This window comes from Vitis riparia, chromosome 9 (assembly GCF_004353265.1).
Source record: "Vitis riparia cultivar Riparia Gloire de Montpellier isolate 1030 chromosome 9, EGFV_Vit.rip_1.0, whole genome shotgun sequence".
Lineage (NCBI taxonomy): Eukaryota > Viridiplantae > Streptophyta > Magnoliopsida > Vitales > Vitaceae > Vitis > Vitis riparia.
The window spans coordinates 2,933,202-2,949,619 of record NC_048439.1 but is presented as its reverse complement, the minus strand read 5'-3'; the positions used below and the strand labels follow the sequence as shown (position 1 = coordinate 2,949,619).

Sequence of the window (16,418 nt, the reverse complement as noted above, 5' to 3'; positions counted from 1 at the left end):
AGTCATTAATGGTTTTAAATTTTTTTAATAAGCACTCCTATAAATATATTTTTATTTTTTAAAAAATAAAATTTGATTTTTAAAAAATTGTAAAACACTCCTATTTAAAATATTTTTACTTAAATATATGTGAAAAATAAATTTAATAAACGAAATAAACTTATAAGAGTATTAATAGATGAAATTTGAAATCAATAATGATGAAGTGTATTTATATCAAACTTCATGGGTCTATAAAATTAACCATTTTTAATTAAATTTTAAAACAATTCTTAAAATTTTGAAATATTTTCTTATTTAATATGTAATCATTTTCTATATTTGTAAAATTGTCTTTTAAAATAATTAAAAAAACACACAATTAAAATAGATTCTCAAATAAAATATCTTATTTTTCCGGTTTAAAAACAATTAAAAAGCATAAAACTGGTTTTAAAAAACAGTTTTCGATTGGCAATTATTTTTTTAAAACAATTTATAGATTTAAAAAACAAATATAAAAACATATTTAACAATTAAAAAAAAAACACAAAGTGTTTTCATATAACATCTCTTAATTATTTTCACTTATCTTTTAAGGATTGTTTTAAAAAAAATATTATACAAATATGTAGAGTGATTAAAAAAAAACAAATTATAAGTTACTTTTAAAACATATATTTAAATGGAGGTTTCCCAAAATATCTTAAAATAATTTTCAAAAAACTGTTTTTCAAAACTACTTTAGAAAACACTTCCAAACAAAACCTCATTTGCTTTGCCTTTTCTTTCTCACCACCAAACAAATCCCTTTTTTTCCTTTCAGGTAATTGTTATCCAAGTACAGGTTCATCTCAAGCAACCAGCAATTTTATGAAGACGTACACAGCTTTTATCACTAACCCATCATTCAACAAGTCATACCTATGAAGTTTTTTCAAGTTGATCCTGCCATGTTCATAAATCCAAAAAAGAAACAAAATTTGAAAGGATAAAATGGAAAAAAGATCTAAAAAGGGGGGAAAAAAAACATGAGCAGCAAGAAACAAAATTTTGAATTTATGAAGGAGATGCATATATGTTCCTTAAGCATCCCAAGATACAAGAAATATAGATGGTAGTAATGCAACAGGAATACAACAAAGGGCTTACTCAGGCTTTGAACACTTCCACAAAGTGACAAAACATATCACCATTTACAAAAATGTATTTCAACATGGAGAGTAGAGTTATCTCAAACCCTCAGCTGATGAGCCAACCTCATCGCACCAAGCCTCGTCCAATCTCTCAAGGAATCCCTTTTCGGTAGTTTCTTCAAAGACAGAGCCGTTTAAATGAAGCCCATTAGTAGATGCTGCTTCAAACTTTGTCCACAGCTCCTTTTTTAGAGTATTCTCCCCAGGACGCTTGCCCATCCGAATTGTGCTCTCTGGCTCCTTCCACAAGGGAGTGCTTTCCACTAGTGCTAAGCTGCTACCAAGGAGTTCTGTTGAGAAGGCTTAAATTTATCAGCTGAATCATGTTCAGTACATTGTTTGGGAAAAGAAGACAGAAAATTGAAGAAAAATAAATACCTTGGTTACCAGATTTGTTAGTCAGATGACAACCACCTTGAACATCATTTTCTTTTCCTGAAGGCAGGTGTGTTTTCTGATCTAGGACACTGGCAGTTCTTGGCAATGGGCAACCAGGAGCAATACTTTTCAGTGATTTCTCATTGGAAGGATCCATTAAAACACAAGTTTTGAGAGGTGACATAAACCAATCTGGTGATTCTTCTACCTCTTTCTTTCCAATGCCTATTTTATGAGTCAATTGTATTCCGAAAAGCTCTGGATATTTTAAAGCCAGATTCTCAGGAGCTTCATTGCTTGAAGAATCAGGTGACTCTGATCCACCAAAATTTTGAACTCCAACAGGAAATGGGGTTGACTTACGGATCTTATACTTATCATTTTCTTGGTGATAAGACTCAGATATTGGTTCAAGCAAAACACAAGATCTAGGAGGTGACATCTTCAGGCGTGGTGTCATAACAAGCACAGAACCATCTCTCTTTCCAAATATCGGTGTAGAAACAACCCCACACTCGAAAGTGCTTCCTGTTTTGGTTGCAACAGCACCAGAGGGTTTACTTGGAGTTGGCTTTATTGCTACACCTTCAAGCATTTCATGATTTGTATCTCCAGAATCAGCAAGAAGAGATGGTAGTGTAATTGTAGTGCTAGAACTAACCCTTTCAAATAATGACTTAGTTAAGCCCTGCCGTTTGGAAGATAGTACTTTTGGCATAGGCAAAGGTGTGAGCATAAACAGTTGTCTTCCTCTCTCAATAGTACAGTCCCCACGCCAAGAAACCAGGGGAGAAGGCGATACTAGTGATTCCACCTTGCTTGGACGAGGACTGTCAACTACATTGGTTTCACACTCATTTATACCAGCAGTTTCACTCAGTGAAGACTGTCCCAACTGATTCTCGGATTTTACAGAAGGAAGTGAGAGTGCCTTCTGGAATCTAGGAGCCCATGGCTGCACTTATAAAACACAACACTCCATGTCAGTTGCGAAGTAAGTATATAAGTGGGAAATACTGAAATAAACTACTAAAAGGATTGACCTTTAAAGAGGAAAGCATTTCAGACAAAACATGTGTGAAAGATTCGATTTCTTCCCAACCCTCTTCGCTGCTTGTTTTAAGATTCAGTGCTTGCACAACAAGTTCATCAATCTGCAACTCAATATATCAATTCATGCATAGTTAAGCTAAAAAATTGTGGTAAATCGTAACAAAACCGATCAATAACAGTACAAAGATAGTCAGGTTATCTCATTTAACTAAAAGACTGAGGCATAAAATTTCACTAGATGGTCATTTAGAAATAATGATTGCTTTCCATTTGGCTGCTGAGAAACTGTAAGAAAAAAATCAAAGCATTGAATCATTAATGGAAACTGGGCCAAGTTAAATTTTTGGTTTTCATGAAACAAATGCATTGTAAAGAGCAAGATTCATGAGTTCATTTCTCCAGATTTCTCAGCAACCAAGCAGAGGATAAAGGGGTGTAACCCAGGGTTATCATCAGATTTGAAATATCCAAACACATATAGCCCTAAGACTTAAAGAGTTTCAAATGAATCTAGGGTTTTCATTTACTTTAAGGAAACTTTCAATCCCGCTCCGTTCGGACACTGAGAATACATGGGAAAATAAAATAAAACAAAAGGTCCAAGTTTCAAATTTTATGTTTCACAACATTTTGTTCTTTGTGTACCAAATGAATCTCAATTGATCCTTATTCAAATTTTTACATTTTTCATTTCCTACATTTTCTCAGCAACCAAATATAATGCGAAATGAATCTGGCCGCTCTATCTGATTACTGATACACAAAATTTTGATTTCTCTTCCTCTCCAGAACTTTTTCCGAAAACAAACAGATGAAAAATGAAAATGGGGCCTCTCTTTCATATTACGTTACCTGATGAATGAAAGTGGATAGATCAGAGTGAACAAGAAGAAGACGATCAAGGGCACTTTCGTCATTTTGGGGAACTTTCTTCTTGAGAGGTTTCGAAGATTTTCCACCGTTGGATATGTCCCTGAATGGCTTCCTCCCAGATTTCGCTTTCGCTTCGTTCTTCGCCATCTCCCTCTACAGTCTACACCAAACCCTCGTTTCTCTGCAACTCTCTCCCCCTCTCCATTTGAATCGCCAGAGAGGCGGGCTTGTATTGGGCCTGAACAGGCCTTGGATTGAGCTTGGTTGAGTCCAAAACTCAGGTTTGGGCCAGATTTGTAAGCAAGGTAGATTTCGAAAGAAAAATCAAATATAATGAAAATTATTTTAAAATAATTTTTTTTAAAAATATTAATATATTTTAAAATTAGACATATTATTATAATAATATTGTACATTCATTATTAAGTTGCATTATTATTTTATAATATTATTATGATAATATGTCTAATTTTAAAATATTTTAATATTAAAATTATGGTCCATTTTAATTTAAATATATTCAATGATATCAAATAAATAATAATATATGCATAATTTTTTTAATATTTATTTTTATTATATTTAATAAACATATAGATTATATAAAAAAGACCTATTAAGAAAATTATGTTTTTATATTTTTGATAATAAATTAAATCAAATATAAAAATAAAATAATTATAATTGATTTATTTATTAATAAAAAATTGAAAAATCAGTGAAATATGGTAAAATATCCATAAGTATCATTTGAAACGGGAAAAAATCAAAAAATTGATAAAATATCAGTAAAATATCTAAAAATATTGGTTATCAACTATAGATCCAGATATTTTAATCCTTGTACCCATGAACCTAGACTACCACTTGTCCAGATACAAAGCCCATATTACCCATTAACACACTATATAAAGTGGCAGACCTTCAACTTGATCTGAAGAGAGGGAAAAAATGTCTAAGGTCTTGGTTGAGTCCTCAATACCACACCAAAGGGCCTACAATACAGGCCCATTTCCCCTGGTCCTTACCCCAGGCGCAGATCTTGATCACCTGGACCTATCTCTTCTGACCCAGTCCATCAAGGCCCAGAAGCCATGGCTCAACTCGCTGCTCCACAAGGCCGGAGCCATTCTCCTCAGAGGCTTCCCAGTGAACACCGCATCCGACTTCAACGACGTCGTCGAAGCCTTCGACTTCGAGGAGCTACCTTACATCGGCGGCGCGGCTCCTCGTAACAAAGTGGTGGGCCGGATTTTCACGGCCAACGAGGCTCCGCCGGATCAGAGGATTGAGTTTCATCATGAAATGGCTCAGGTCCGTTCCGACAATTTCCCTCTTAAAAGAGTCATAGATCGTGTTTGGTATCAAAGAAAATAATTTGAGTTGTTTGGCAGGTATCTGTGGTTCCATCCAAATTGTTTTTCTTCTGTGAGGTGGAGCCAGGAAGTGGGGGAGAGACACCCATAGCACTCAGCCATGTTATCTACGAGAGAATGAAGGAGAAATACCCAGAATTCGTACAAAAACTGGAAGACCATGGTTTAATTTACATCCGAAGATTGGCAGACCAGGACGATCTTTCATCTGTCCTTGGGCGTGGCTGGAAGTCCACCTTCCTCACGGACGACAAAACCACCGCCGAGAAGAGGTCTGTGGGTCTGTGCATGATTTCACTGCCATTACTCTCTTTGATTGATTACTCATCAGTATATTTAAAACCGCCATAAACGTCTTTGCAGGGCTGCTCAGGTGGGAACCAAGTTGGAATGGACAGAGTCGGGGGTCAATTCGATAATGGGTCCAATTGCAGGGATAAGGTACGACGAAGGGAGACAGCGCAAGGTGTGGTTTAACAGTATAGTGTTGTTTCATTCTAACTGGAAAGACAAGGGGATGAATGATTCGGAGAAAACAGTGAGCTTTGGGAATGGGGAAGCACTGCCGGATGATATTGTGGAAGACTGCCTCAAAATCCTGCACGAGGAGTGTGTAGCTTTTCCATGGCAGAAAGGTGATGTGCTACTGATTGATAACTGGGCTGCGCTTCACTCTCGACGGCCATACACCCCACCTCGGAATATACTCGCTTCACTCTGCAAGTAGTAAAGCTTAATTACTAGTATCTAGTTTTTATGCGGCTTTTGACTTCTCCGCTTTCTATCATGGCCGGACTTAGCTTTTTCCTAAGCAATTATGAGTTGGATAGTTCTTGTGCCTGTAAACCAACACTTTGGCATCCAAAGCTTGTTGAAATAAAATCCCAAAACGAAGCCTTTCTTATGCATGTAAGATATTACAGTAAAAACACAAGTAAAACATCGGCTCTAGCTTGGTTCAATTAATCATGGTACTGGCGCGCTTCATCAACAAGATCAGTGAAAGTCGGAGAAGAAGCCCTGATCCACGAGCTAGAACTCTTTTCCATGAACCTGGACACACCCATGTCCCACATGCCACACCATCTCATGAATCAGGACAAAGTCTATGTCCCTATCTCATCAGCCCCACCCCACTCTATTATAGTGCTATGTCGTTTTCATTATCAAATCATGGAATCAAATTTCATGACTTTTCTTTTTGCCTTCTGTTTTATCTGTTTTGGTCTTTTTTGGATCAAAATTTTGTTGATTGGCAGGCTGAAAAATCTAGATAGAATCACAAATCATGGTGTCTCAAGTCACAGACCAGTTGAGCATTCATCAACTTGTAGGTGTGTTTGGTAAAGGAGAATTGAAGTTTGAACAAAACTGAAAATAGAGTGAGTCATAATATTACATGAAGGAGAAGAATATAAAATAAGGTGGATTGCGATTTTTGAGAAAATTAGATATCATAATCCCATTACATGTGTTGTGTTAATAATTTTGAAGTTGATGATCAATTCTAACTCCGAAGCTTGTTTCTTTTAGGTTAAAATTAAGTGATAACGAAATTGTTAAAACTTGAAAGACTCGTTAAAAGCATATATGATCCGTGTCCTTTTAGAGCTTTGAAGTTTGTTTCCATTAATCCATATCAAATATCATAATTATCCCTTGTACAAATACGAGAAAATTAATTTTAATACTATTTTATAATTTTAGGTCTTAATACATCTATAATTAATAAAAGTTTGCTACATATATAACATGGAATATCACATTAATAGATAGAACATCTATTAGTGTCATTTTGGTACGTTGAATTCTTTCAAATGACTAGATGTTTTAATTTAAAAAGAAAACTTATTTATAATTTTATGTTCCAGAATTAATTCATTTGCTATGTGGAATAAATTCCTCATTTATTGGTCGCAAAAGCTTGTTATTCAACCCACCTCCTGATGAAAATATCGGTAATACAGATATATCAATACTTCGATTTTATGGATATATCGAATATATTGATGGACATTGGTGACGTAAAAATTCTGAAAATATATTATTTTTATATTTTTGGTAATAAATTAAATCAATATAAAAATAAAATAATTATAATCTATTTATTTAATATAAAAAATCAAAAAATCAATGAAATGTCAATAAAATATCCAAAAATATCGATTGAAACAGGAAAAAATAAAAAATTGATAAAATATCAGTAACATATCTGAACGAATATATCTTCTCGAATAAGTATTCATTGATATTGAATATATAGCATGAAAAAATCCAAAATTTGATAAAACATTAATAAAATATATGAAAATATTGGTTCACAGATATATCTTTCCAAATTTTGTATTGGTATCTATTGATATTGGATATATCGCGAATATATCGACGATATATCCAGATATTTTAATCCTTGCCTCCAAGTATATTTGGCCTATTTGAGAAAGTTCTCCAAAAATAATTTTTAAATAAAAATCCAGTTGAAATTTTAGAATATTCTCAAATATTTTACATTTTAATTATTTTACAATATGTTTCACAAATATTTTTTTTAACTACAAATTATTTTTCTTTATTTTTTAAAATAAATAATATAAAAAAAATAAACTTATGATAAAATATCAAAAGATTTAAAATTTCAAAAAATTAACAAAAAAAAAAAAAAAAAAGTTTTCCATGTGATTATAATAAATAACGTTATTACTTGGATTACTAACAAACCATTAACTACAAATATCATCATCACCTTTAATCTTAAATCGATGATAACTGAACCAAACTTTGTGTCCTATTAATTATGCCATCGCTCCTTGAATTATTTAAACTAATCATGCTTAAGCTTTATATCCCATTGATGACGACTATTATTAAATAAGATTCTCCAAATTAATAATAATTGATTCGTACACATCAATAACAATTATTATTACCAAATATCCCAACCTTTCCATATTTAAATCCCTACCAAACCAATGCCTCTAATCTTGGTAGACAATGCTAACCTAATTAATCTTTTATGTATCGTATCAACTAATCAAAGGACAATTGATATGATTTGAAAAGCCCTTCCTCACATGAAAAATTTACTGCTCAATGCTTTCCACAAATCCAATAATTATTTCAAGGGTTGATGAATTTTGGAAGATGTTTAATATAATAAATAAATAAATAAATGCAAAGACATCAAAGTAGAGATCTGCGTTATTGAAATATGTATGATGAAATCTAAATTATTAAACAATTATATAAATGAATGGAATATGATAAGTATCAAAGTCTTTGATGCTGTTTTCATACCCTAATAAATAAATTGACCAAAACAACATAGGAATAAGGGTGACAATTTGTGTTAGTGGGTCGTGTTTGTCTTGTATCAAAGTTTAAACATTCTACTACATAACTCAACCAAAACTCAATATAACTAATAATAATATAAAAAATATAAACTTAAATGTTATCTAATTATTAAATAAGTAATACATCGTGTAACCCATTTAACTTGTTTAATTATCATATCCTCCTATTTAATGTTTATATAATTAATATCTTAATTAAACATGTTTATGATTTAATTGATTTATTTATTTAAAAATAAATTTAAAATGAATCAATTAAATAACTTAAAAGATATAATTAAATAATAAAGAGATTATTAGATGAGTCATTTTAAGTTAAATTCATGTTATACAAGTTAATAAAAAATTATTTATTTATTAAATAAGTTAAACAAATTAATAGGAATTTCACCTAAATTCATTTGTACCCAATATAAAACTGTGAAAAAAATGGTGGTGGCAATGCATCTCCTACGAGTCAAGACGAGTGACACGTATCACCGCCTATGCTATGATACGCGTGCCACGACAAACACGTATTGGATTGGTGTAATATCCACAAATCGTATCAAACTTTGATACCCTTAGCCAGGAATTGCGTGACTTTCACTCTCTTGTCATGGTTAGATCCTCGTCCACCATTCCTAATCTTAATATAATGGGCCCATCATCACCCAAATGAACCTAGACACACACGCGTCCAGAGGCATAAAATTGGAAGAAAAAAAAAAGTTGAAACAATCCGTGAACCCAAGGTAAGTTAATAACCCTCGTCAAAAGTCTAGTTTTTGGGTCCAGGGAAACATGTTGCAGACTTTCGGAGAGTCCTCCATACCACACCAGAAGCTCTACAGTGGAGCTCCGTTTCCCTTGGTCTTGACGCCTGGCCAAGGGGCTCAGAGTTTGGGCCTGTCTCATCTCACCCAATCCATCAAGGCCCACAAGCCCTGGCTCCAATCGCTGCTCCACAGAGCCGGGGCCGTTCTTCTCAGGGACTTTCCTGTAACCACCGCGTCCGACTTCAACGATGTTGTTGAAGCGTTCGGATTCGCCGAGCTCCCCTACGTCGGCGGCGCGGCTCCCAGGACCAAAGTGGTGGGTCGGGTTTTCACGTCCAATGAGTCACCGCCGGATCAGAAGATCCCCTTTCACCACGAAATGGCTCAGGTGCGTTTTATTTTAACAGGTCATGATGAAGGGGATTTTTTTTTTTTTTAATTATCTTATTTTAATTTTTTTTCCTTAATTTTAGGATATTTGGAATCCCAGATTTGGTTAGATTTTGTTGAAGACTCTGGGCTTTTCTGCAGGTTCCTGAGTTCCCCTCCAAATTGTTTTTCTTCTGTGAAGTAGAACCTGGAACTGGAGGAGAGACTCCGATCGTACTCAGCCACATTGTGTATGAGCGGATGAAAGCAAAGTACCCAGAGTTTGTACAGCGATTGGAGGAGCGAGGATTGATGTATACGCGAGTACTGGGAGAAGACGACGACCCTTCATCTCCAATCGGGCGTGGCTGGAAGTCCACATTCCTGACCCAGGATAAAACCACAGCTGAGAAGAGGTTTCTGATTCCACCCTTCAAGTTTAGCAATCTGTAAATGTTTAAATCACGCCGATTGTTGCTGTGTTTTGTCTGAATTCTGTGTCTCTGCAGGGCTGCTCAGCTGGGAATGAAGTTGGAGTGGATGGAGGATGGAGTGAAGACGATAATGGGTCCAATCCCAGCTGTCAAATATGATGAGTCAAGACAAAGGAAGATCTGGTTTAACAGCATGGTGGCTGCTTATACAGGATGGGAAGATGCTCGGAATGATCCTGTGAAGGCGGTGACCTTTGGGGATGGGCAGCCATTGCCGGCTGATATCATCTATGACTGTTTGAAGATTCTTGAGGAGGAATGTGTGGCTGTTCCTTGGCAGAAAGGTGATGTTCTGCTGCTGGATAACTGGGCTGTCCTTCACTCTCGAAGACCCTTTGATCCACCTCGCCGTGTACTGGCTTCACTCTGCAAGTAGAAGAAGGGCATTAGATCTCTATATAATGCTTTGGTTTTTCTGCTTTTGGCCATATATGTAAGAACCTTGTTGGAATAAATTGCAGAATGAGGCCGCGGTTTCTATGTGGTAAGCTCTTGTGGGTTTTTTTTTGGTAGGCAAATAAGAGAATGTATTAGAAAAGCCTAGCAAAGGCGACAAAAGTATACATGAAGTATACAAGCAACGCCCAATAAGCTAGGCCAAAAAAGAAAAACCTTTCTTCTATCTAAACAAAAGCCACTCTATAAAATCAAACAAGGACAAAGAATGATCCTCTAAATATACCCTACCCCAATTCACAAAAGTGTATAAAAAATGAAGTTTTAGAGCTTGATTGGAACATTAAGTGTCATTGAATACTCTTTCATTTTTTCCTTCCATAAAGTCCACATTAAACAAAGGGGAGCAGCCCTCCAAGCCTTTTCCTTTCTCTTACTCATAGAAACACCATGTCAAGCTATCAAATTCCTTTTGATTGAGGAGTACGGAACCCAGTGCACATCAAAAAGGGAGAAAAGCAAGTTCCATAACATTGTAGCCTTTTTACAAAAAATGATCAAATGATCACTAGTTTCCTCTTCCATTTTACACAAATAACATCTATTTGGCATATTCCGATCTCTTCTTTTAAGCTGATCAATGGTCAAAATTCATTTCCAAGACGCTTCCCAAGCAAAAAAGCTAACTCTCATGGGAACCCAAGATCTCCAAATAATGCTCCAAGGAAAAGGTTCACTAGAAGCAAGTATGTAGGGATCGGTAGAGAGATCTAACAGAAAATGAGTCATTCTTGCTAATCTTCCAACTCAAAACATCCTCCACATCACTATGCAAACCCAAGGGGTGTATTTTTTGGAGCAAGACCTCTACCTCTTTCATTTCCCAATCGTTAAAGTGTCTTGAAAACAAAGGATTCCAACTTCCCACCTCTCCTTCCTCCTACCAAGCATTGTACACCCATTGATCATTGTTAACCGCCAGTCTGAATAAGTTAGGAAAAACATCTTTCAAAGCTTGGTCCTCACACCACAAATCTTTCCAAAATTTGACCTTTCTCATATTCCTCACTTTAAAGCGGGATATAGAGCGAATGATTTCCCAATCTTTTCTGATGGCTTTCCACACTCCCACACCATAGGCTCCCCTCACTTCTTTTGAACACCAACCTTCCTTTTCCACCCCATATTTGTCTATGATTACTTGTTTCCACAAAGAATTCCTCTCTACAACAAATTTTCAGCTCTATTTCCCAAGCAAAGCTTTATTTAGGGTCACAAGACTGCGAATACCTAAGCCTCCTTGTCTCATATCAGCACAAACCGCACTTCAATTCACCAAGTGTGACTTTTTCTCTAAAGTGTCACCGCCCCACAGGAAGTCTCTTTGGATCTTTTCAAGTCTTGCACACACCTTCCGCTGAATGACAAAGAGAGACATTAGGTAAATAAAGAGGCTTGAAATGGTATTTTTTTTATCAAGGTAAGTCTCCCCCTTTGGAAAGATATTGTCTCTTCCACAAGGACAAACACTTTCTGAATCTCTCTTTCACTACATCCCATACCCTTGAAGATTTGAAGGAAACTCCCAAGGGAAGACCCAAATAAGAAGATAGGAGTTTCCCAATTCTACACCCTAAAACCAAGACGATATTCTCCAAAGAGTCAACCATTTCTACAAGGATAACCTCACTTTTATCCTTTTTCACTTTTAACTCAAAGATCGCCTCAAACCATAAGAACACCCAACTCAAGTAACGCAACTGCACACTGTTGGCTTTGTAGAATAAAATGGTATCGTCAGCAAACAGAAGGTGGAGCAGATCCTTTTCTATTCCATTACTATTTCCCACCTTAAACCCCTTAATGTAACCCCCACTTCTAGGTCTGAAGAGCAGCTGGCTGAGAACTTCCATGACTAATAAGAAGAGATAAGGGGATAAAGGATCCCTTTGTCTCAACCCCCTAATGTTGCGAAAAAAGTCTGAAGGGGTCCCATTAATTAAAATTAAGAAGTTGGTTGTGGAGATACACCAACTGATCTAATTTATCCACTTCTGCCCAAACCCCATCTTGGACATAACTGATATAAGACAATCCCAATTGACATGATCAAACTCCTTCTCAATGTCTAATTTTAGAAGGAGTCCAAAGATGTTAACCTTTAGCCTGGAGTCTACTGCCTCGTTTGCAATGAGAGCGACATCCAAAATCTGCCTATTCTGGATGAATGCATGTTGGTACTCTAAAACCACTTCCTTAATATCTTGTTTTAACCTATTAGCCAAGACTTTGGCGAGTAATTTGTAAAGGCTCCCAACCAAGCTTATTGGTTCGAAGTCTTTCAGCTCTTCCGCACCCTTTTTTTTTTAATTAAGACGAGATAAGTAGAGTTTAAGCTCCTCTGGAAAGTGCCAAGGTGAAAAAAATCACCAAAATAGGCCATAATCTCAGTTTTGGTAAAATCCCAGGAAAATTGCCAGAATGCCATGGTGAACCCATCCGGACCAGGCGCTTTATCCCCAGAGAGGCTGCAAAGGGCTTCAAAAACTTCTTTTTTCTAAAAAAGGCTCCTCTAAGCTTCTAGCCCTTTCTGTCCCTATAACACGAAATTGTAAATTCCTCGTTTTCGGTCTCCAGTCCTCAGTTTCCGATAACAAAGTTCTATAAGCCCCACACACCCCATCCTTGATATATTCCGCACTAGCAAGAGAGTCTCCATTAATGTTCACCTTGGATAAAAAGTTTTTTCTCGTCCTAGCATTGGCCATCTTATGAAAGAATTTGGTATTCTTATCCCCCTCCTTTAGCCATGTCTCCCTGGATTTTTGCCTCCAGAAAGTTTCTTCCATTAAAACACACTTCTTGTACTCCTCCAAATCCCCCAAATGAGCCTCTACTTCCTCAAAGGACTGGGGATTAAGACTCTTCTTTGAATCCCAAAACTGAATTCAAGAAAGAGCCTCAGATTTTTTAGCAGAGACATTACCAAAAACTTCCTTGTTCCATCTTCTTAGATCTCTTTTAAGGGCTTTCAATTTTTCAGCAAGGCAATGACTGATAGATCCTGCAACCGAATATCTTGTCCACCACGTGCAAACTAGCTCTTTGAATCCCTCCGACAAAAGCCACATATTCTTGAAACGGAATGGAGTCTTGCCTTTTTTAACCCCTGCGCCCTCCAAGAGAATGGGGCAATGCTCAGAGGCAATTCTGGGGAGAACACTTTGAAAGAGACCCGAAAGTGATCTTCCCACATTTGGAGATTAGAGAGCGATCCAATCTAGAAGCTGCTTGAGAATTAAGGCCGCCAAACCATGTGAACTGACCACCAGAAGAGGGCAAATCCTTTAGATTCAACTCCTCGATGACCTCAGAGAACCTTCTCATCTCTGCAATCAAATTCTGCCCATTCCTCATTTCCCTCGAAAATCTAATGAAATTGAAATCCCTCACAACGCACCAGGGCTCATTCCACAGGCCTTTGATAGCGTCCAACTCTTCCCAAAACTCCTCTTTTTCCCTCGAAAGGATTGGTCCATAGACATCAGTGAACACCCAAATATAACCATCTTCCACATTCTTAAAGCGACTTGAAATGGTGTAAACACCCCGCTTCAGCTCCAAGAGTTCCAAAACTCTATTGTCCCAAAAAATCAGGATGTCTCCTGAGGCACCCCCAGCATCAACTGCCCCCCAGTCCATGAACCTTCCAGCGCCCAAGCTTTTCACCATCTTTAACGACATCTCCGACACTTTTGTTTCTAAAAAACAGACTAAATTTGCTTTTTGGGCTCTAACTACTGAATTAACCATCCGTCTTTTCTCCCTGTCATTGAGCCCTCTAACATTCCATGCGAGTATTTTAATCTTCATCAATCTACAGGGATCAATTCTCATTTGCATCTTCCATTCCTTCTATTCGCATGCTCTCTATAGTTGACCGAACAATCCAACCTCTTCAATTCCCTTTCGGAGTGCGATGCGGACACCATTTTCTTTTCTTTTTTCTTTTTTTACAGAGTGTCCCCCCACCAGTCATCTTCTTCAACTTCTTTAATAACAAAGTTATTTTATTTTCATACCTCTCAATCAACATTCCCAAAAATCTACTGAAATCTTTGAAATTGGAACGCTCTTTGTCGGATGGTGTATCCTCTTCAGATGAAGCATTCTCAGGGAAAACCACCTCTAAACCATCTTGCAAAACCATGAATAGAGGCCTCTTTACAACGTCGGCCCTTGTTTCCAGCGCGCCCGCTTCTAACTCGAGGGAATCACCCCAACACTTCAAGCACAGGGATGACCCTCCACGATCTTCGCCCAAATAAGTAGAAATCGGCACCCAAGAAAGAGTAGAAGAAGAAAATGACCCTTCCCCCCAAGAAGAACGGGATGAAGGAAGCGTACCTTTTTGGAATACGAGGACTTCATCTAAGAGAGTGACGTCAGCAAGAGGCTTTGCGATCGCTTTTGGAGCCATTGGGAGATACACACAGGGATCAGCGCCTTGCGAAGGACTCGTCGAGAAAGACGCACAGTGAACAACGTCTTGCGAAGGATCTGTCGCCAAGGGAGGGAGTCTAAGGCTCCGAGCGTGGAGATGGCCTCTGGGGGAAGAAAGAAAAGTCTCTCCACCATTTTAAGAAGAGGCAGGACCCACTTCCAGCTGTCTGATCTAATGAAAGCCTTTTGAGGCTTCCACCAAAAGTTGAGCCCAAAGCCTAAGAATCAGAAGCAGAGGCATCTAACTCTAAGCCCAACTGAGGCCCCAAAGCCCCCATACCACTGAGCTTCCCTTTCCTATCAGTACCTGTAATCGTTCTTGTCAAGAAATGAGCAAAGTCATCTCTCTCTTTAGCAGAGGACAACGGATCAATCGTCGACACCTGACCAACCTCTTTCCCAGTGAAAACTTCTGCAACTCTCAAGAAGGCGTGTGACCCAACCTCACCCTCAACCTTACCCCCTATTCCCCAACAACACCAAGAAGGTTGCACCTCACTGATCCAAGGAGTTGTCTCCTACCATAACTGGACCACGAAACAGGTAGAACCTGTTACTAGCTGCAGAGAGCTCAGGAAATTCCATCATCTTACTCCGACGAGGATTCTGGCCCACTACAAGTTCCGGTGTTCCTTCATATCCTCGTCAACACTCACAAAGCGGCCACAGGCATCCCCTAAGCTGTTAAAAAAACTCATCCCCCAAAGGTGCAGAGGGAGTCCCGGAATTCTTACCCACACTTCTCGGCTCTTCTTGTCCTCTATGAGACAACCAACGGAGGGTTTCCACCAATCCAAGAGAAGGCATTTACCTTTAAACCACTTGACCCCTAAGTGCAACACCCTCTCAACTTCAACGACATCTTCAAACTCAAAGAGTATAAATGGGCCCTCCTAACAGAGCCAAGCGAAGATTTCCTCTCAACATCTAGTTGGACTGCGCCCAAGACTTAAGGGAGTTGAGGAAAGAGGGCTGATCAGAACCCCCCCCCCCCCCCCCCCCCCCAAGCTCCTCCTCAAAACTTCCTTGTTACTATCAATCACTTCCTTTTCTGTTTCTAACCACACAACATTCTGATTTTCAGTAGAACCAGTAAGATCTGTCTCTAGAAATTGGTCATTCTTCCCAAAACTGACCCCATTAAGACCCCTCCCTCTTAAAGGAGAGGTTGAGTGCTCTTCACCCCTTTGAGCTGAAGAGAAACCCAGGCTTCTTAATTTCCTAACCAAAAGTTTCTAACCTCCAACCACTCCCCTGCTTTCAGGGAAAGCCAAAGAGAATTTCTTACCTTCTACATCACAGGCTGTGCAAAACAAAAACCGAACTGCTTTGTTAGAGCGCAATTCCAACTGATATCTTTTTCCCCCCTCCGCCCAAGCTTTTTTGAAACGCTCCCCCATTTTGAGATAGCAGCAAGTCTCAGCTCATTCCAAAAGGAAGGACAAGCCTTTACCGCTGAAACGAATCCAAAAAGAAAAGTTGGGACTCCTTTCGCAAACTGTTCCTAACACTTTCCATTTGGCCTCGTCAACTGAAATCTTGAAGGTCTTCGAATCCACTCCAAACTAGCACTTTCCGCCAAGAGAAACCATAGCCATTATCCCAGAAATCTTTCCCTTATTTTTTGCATTAAGCTCTTTTCGAGTTTATGAGTTCATTATGGCACCAGGTATGATATAAATCATCCAAC

At 37.8% G+C, this 16,418-nt stretch overlaps 3 protein-coding genes across 3 annotated transcripts; 2 read left to right on the top strand and 1 right to left on the bottom strand.

The window, feature by feature from the left end:
* Positions 1–1,011: 1,011 nt before the first annotated feature.
* On the bottom strand, positions 1,012–3,753 carry LOC117921650. Its single transcript, XM_034839600.1, has 4 exons — positions 3,459–3,753; positions 2,597–2,707; positions 1,554–2,508; positions 1,012–1,465 (listed from the first exon to the last, which is right to left on the bottom strand). The coding sequence occupies exons 1-4, from the start codon at positions 3,624–3,626 to the stop codon at positions 1,209–1,211; spliced, it is 1,491 nt and encodes a 496-aa protein (XP_034695491.1). The 5' UTR covers positions 3,627–3,753; the 3' UTR covers positions 1,012–1,208.
* A 677-nt stretch (positions 3,754–4,430) lies between these two features.
* LOC117922782 (clavaminate synthase-like protein At3g21360) lies at positions 4,431–6,061 on the top strand. The gene is made up of 3 exons (XM_034840996.1): positions 4,431–4,793; positions 4,874–5,127; positions 5,219–6,061. Exons 1-3 carry the CDS (start codon positions 4,431–4,433, stop codon positions 5,580–5,582), a joined length of 981 nt encoding a protein of 326 aa, XP_034696887.1. The 3' UTR covers positions 5,583–6,061.
* Positions 6,062–8,929: 2,868 nt separating this feature from the next.
* On the top strand, positions 8,930–10,317 carry LOC117922703 (clavaminate synthase-like protein At3g21360). Its single transcript, XM_034840890.1, has 3 exons — positions 8,930–9,354; positions 9,498–9,751; positions 9,845–10,317. Exons 1-3 carry the CDS (start codon positions 8,992–8,994, stop codon positions 10,203–10,205), a joined length of 978 nt encoding a protein of 325 aa, XP_034696781.1. The 5' UTR covers positions 8,930–8,991; the 3' UTR covers positions 10,206–10,317.
* The last annotated feature ends 6,101 nt before the right edge of the window (positions 10,318–16,418 follow it).

Excerpts from the sequence above, each read along its gene's own strand:
- LOC117921650 (XM_034839600.1), bottom strand. The coding sequence starts at position 3,626 with ATGGCGAAGAACGAAGCGAAAGCGAAATCTGGGAGGAAGCCATTCAGG. Across the intron at positions 2,708-3,458 it reads TATCCACTTTCATTCATCAG|ATTGATGAACTTGTTGTGCA; the intron begins GTAACGTAATAT and ends ATTGAGTTGCAG. Across the intron at positions 1,466-1,553 it reads TAACAAATCTGGTAACCAAG|AACTCCTTGGTAGCAGCTTA; the intron begins GTATTTATTTTT and ends CCTTCTCAACAG.
- LOC117922782 (XM_034840996.1), top strand. The coding sequence starts at position 4,431 with ATGTCTAAGGTCTTGGTTGAGTCCTCAATACCACACCAAAGGGCCTAC. Across the intron at positions 4,794-4,873 it reads TTCATCATGAAATGGCTCAG|GTATCTGTGGTTCCATCCAA; the intron begins GTCCGTTCCGAC and ends GTTGTTTGGCAG. Across the intron at positions 5,128-5,218 it reads AAAACCACCGCCGAGAAGAG|GGCTGCTCAGGTGGGAACCA; the intron begins GTCTGTGGGTCT and ends ACGTCTTTGCAG.
- LOC117922703 (XM_034840890.1), top strand. The coding sequence starts at position 8,992 with ATGTTGCAGACTTTCGGAGAGTCCTCCATACCACACCAGAAGCTCTAC. Across the intron at positions 9,355-9,497 it reads TTCACCACGAAATGGCTCAG|GTTCCTGAGTTCCCCTCCAA; the intron begins GTGCGTTTTATT and ends GCTTTTCTGCAG. Across the intron at positions 9,752-9,844 it reads AAAACCACAGCTGAGAAGAG|GGCTGCTCAGCTGGGAATGA; the intron begins GTTTCTGATTCC and ends GTGTCTCTGCAG.